Source organism: Fistularia commersonii, chromosome 30, assembly GCF_037954325.1.
Source record: "Fistularia commersonii isolate RoL2024-O1a breed Wild chromosome 30, RoL_Fcom_v1.0, whole genome shotgun sequence".
Taxonomy (NCBI): Eukaryota; Metazoa; Chordata; class Actinopteri; order Syngnathiformes; family Fistulariidae; genus Fistularia; species Fistularia commersonii.
Genome location: NC_141313.1, coordinates 12462501 through 12465497, shown reverse-complemented (window position 1 = coordinate 12465497; position 2997 = coordinate 12462501). Strand labels below are relative to the sequence as shown.

Genomic DNA, 2997 nt, shown 5'->3' with positions numbered 1-2997 from the left:
TGCACATCTGATCATGTAAAAATAAGGCTGCATGTATCCCTGCACTTCCAGTGTTTGCATGTGGGTATGTGTGTGTGTGTGTGTGTGTGGGGGGGGGGGGGGGGGGGGCTTGATGTGGCAGTAAGAGAGTCAAACCAACGACCAGCTTGCAGAATGTAGTCCTGTCAGTGCTGAGGGTGAGTTTGTGTGGGTGGAGGAGAACTGACGGAAACGGTATTTTAGGAGTGTGTGTGTGTGTGTGTGTGTGTGTGTGTGTGTGTGTGTGTGTGTGTGTGTGTGTGTGTGTGTGTGTGAGTGTGTGTGTGTGATAGTAGCAGATGCCATTGTCTGAAGCCTATAACAGTAAGAGGCTTATCAGGCCTTCTGGTTGGGCACGCGTTCACGCGCACACACCTATCCGCGACCCCTGCAGCTCCTGACAACCCCCCCCCCCCAAACACACACACACACACTGGAAGATGGTGTCATCTAAATTGGAGTGACGCCACTAGAACCTCCCGCTCACTCACACATACATACATACACACAAAGGCTCCTTGTGTATGTGTGTTGCGGGGGGTGTACGCGCACACGCTGTCACTTTGACACGCGCGCCGTGCGCTGTGCGTCGCAGTCGGTCGTCGCAGCCTGAGAAGGTGATTTAACAGCAGGCGGCTGAAGCGCACAGACGGATCCGGCTCACCGTCTCGCCTGCAGAACCTCCATCTCCAGGATCTCTACCCGCAGGAGCGCACAGTGTTTGGGAGAGGGTGCGGAGGAGCCGCTCGACGCGATGTACCCAAACCCGAGCGTCTGAGCGTTGTTTGGCGCGCGAGACAGGCCGCAGGATTTCGGAGGGGCCACCGTGGCATGACGAGAAGGAGCGAAATCTGAACTTTGGAGAGCTGCCGAGCGGATTGTCGTCGAACAGGATCTAGCCGTTGGACTACAGCCGAGAAGACCCGAGTGTAGGTCGGCGGAGGAACATCCCCACGGAATGGCGCGCACCGCCGCTCGCCTCGAGACGTGGCAGGTCCTCCTGACAATCTCCCTGGTTCTCCTCCCCCTGGCTGTTCACGGTAAGCGCCCGAAGGTTATGGGTTACACATAAGCGCACGCGTGCACGGATAACCCGTCACCTGCGGCGGCTCCAAGTCGGATGACGTCATTGAAACGCTCAACGAACCCTTATCGATCAGCTGATGACCGACTGTCACCTGGACGTCCGTGACGGTGCGCGGTTTCAGACAAAGGCTCGATCGGGCGCAACCGCAGCTGAAGACGCGGATTCCGCCGGTCTCTGCAGTCGCCCGTCCCTGGGAAGGCAGTCCCCAGGGAAGGGACCGCTGCCCAGCAACAGGAGGGCTCATGCACGCGCGGAGGTCGTGCGGATTCATCACACACACACACACACACACACACACACACACACATACACACACACACACACACACACACACACACACACACATACACACACACACACACACACACACACACACACACACACACACACACACACGTGATGCCCCGAATGTGAAACCAGGCGTTAACTCTGACTTATTGAGTTGTAAACAGTATCGGGGCGTCTCCGCCCCATTGACCACAAGGGAGATATAGGTGGCCATCATGTGTGCGCGCGCGTGTATGTGTCTGAATGCTGGTATGTCGCTCATCAGCATTCCCATCTCCACGACTTCCATTTCTCACTAGACAGTTGAAAGGTTGGGGCTGAGTGTTGCAGGTTGGCTGCCCAGACGTGCATGCTGCCCTTAAGCACCAGGATTCTGTGAAGAACTTTCCCCACGGTTCAATGGACGACCACTAAACCACAACCATTTCGCCATGCTGTAGCTGCAACCACAGCTGTCTGCATCTGTGGCCATGATTGATGTCCCACTGGCGGGGCTTAAGGCTGCAGGAATATATACAGCGACAGGGACCTCAGGTAAAACTTGTTACCATGGTGACAGGGGATGGCAAGGTGCAGCTAGAGCAGCAGCTAGAGGCAGGTGCAAGGCTCAAATCGAACCCCCAAGCAGGCACACTTGTCCTCTGCTCACAGGATGGAGTTGGACCGAGCCTTCAAACGCTGGCCACTCTGCCTCCCTCGAGTTGGCAGAAAGCTCTCTGGGATGGATTCAATAGAGAAGGCCGAGGGCAAACACTGGATGCTCTGTCTCCTCCATCCGGCTCTCCTTTCAACATGTTACCTCCTTACAACTCACCATGCCAACTGGAATGAGCACTTCCTCAGCCACCCTCAGATTTCCTGACTTAAGGGGCATTCATACGGGGTTTTTGGCCCTGAATGAGGCGCCAGATAGAGGTTTCATTGGTGGGAGAGAGGACACTGAGTCGAGTGCCCGGTTGAAATCAACCACCGAGAACCGGCAGCTCCTCTCTTTCCCATGCCCTGCCTCATCTTCTAGACAGGCATTTGGCCTCAGAATGGACCTCTCTGGAACTGAACGCTGATATCTGCAGAACTTGGTTCCCCCCATGCATCTGTACGTGTCCTACACGCTCCACACACCGGAGGTAGACGTCTTCTCCGGTGTGCGGAGCCCAAGCAGTCAGCTAACCTAGAGCTCTAAATCCTAATCTAATCCTCGACCAGCCCCAGTCACCAGAGCACATTAGTCAGTCACTGTGCCTAATCCCACATCACCACAGCCCCATTACATGGCAGTCCTCAACTTCAGGGTTCAATTTTCACCCTTCGGGACACAGGGACTCGTTCTGCTCCTCGAAGCAGAGCCTGGTTCAGCCCATGGGCAGAAGACTTTGGGGGAAACCCTTCAATTATTCCTACCTTTTTTTTTAGTAAAACACACTGTAGATGAGGGGATCACCTGTAGATCCACAGCAGGTGAACACAGGTGTGTCCTGGAAGAACAGCTGTCTTTTGAAGGTGTGTATGAACAGGTGGAAAAGAGAGTATCCATCAGAATGACAGGAAATGTGGAAAAAACAGAAGGCAGAGCTGGAGGAAGCAGAGGTGAAGATCCTGAAGTT

At 54.8% G+C, this 2997-nt stretch overlaps 1 protein-coding gene across 5 annotated transcripts in view; it reads left to right on the top strand.

Annotated features, from left to right (window-relative positions):
• Positions 1-403: 403 nt before the first annotated feature.
• The window catches only part of cspg5b (chondroitin sulfate proteoglycan 5b), a 10845-nt gene continuing 8251 nt past the window's right edge, over positions 404-2997 (top strand). For 2 of the 5 annotated variants that reach the window (XM_086178525.1, XM_086178522.1), the window contains exon 1: positions 404-1058. In XM_086178525.1, coding sequence (XP_086034651.1) covers positions 977-1058 — 82 coding nt within the window. In that variant the 5' untranslated portion in view covers positions 404-976. The remainder of the gene's footprint in view (positions 1059-2997) is intronic. The other 3 variants (XM_086178523.1, XM_086178520.1, XM_086178521.1) reach the window with 3 other exon arrangements.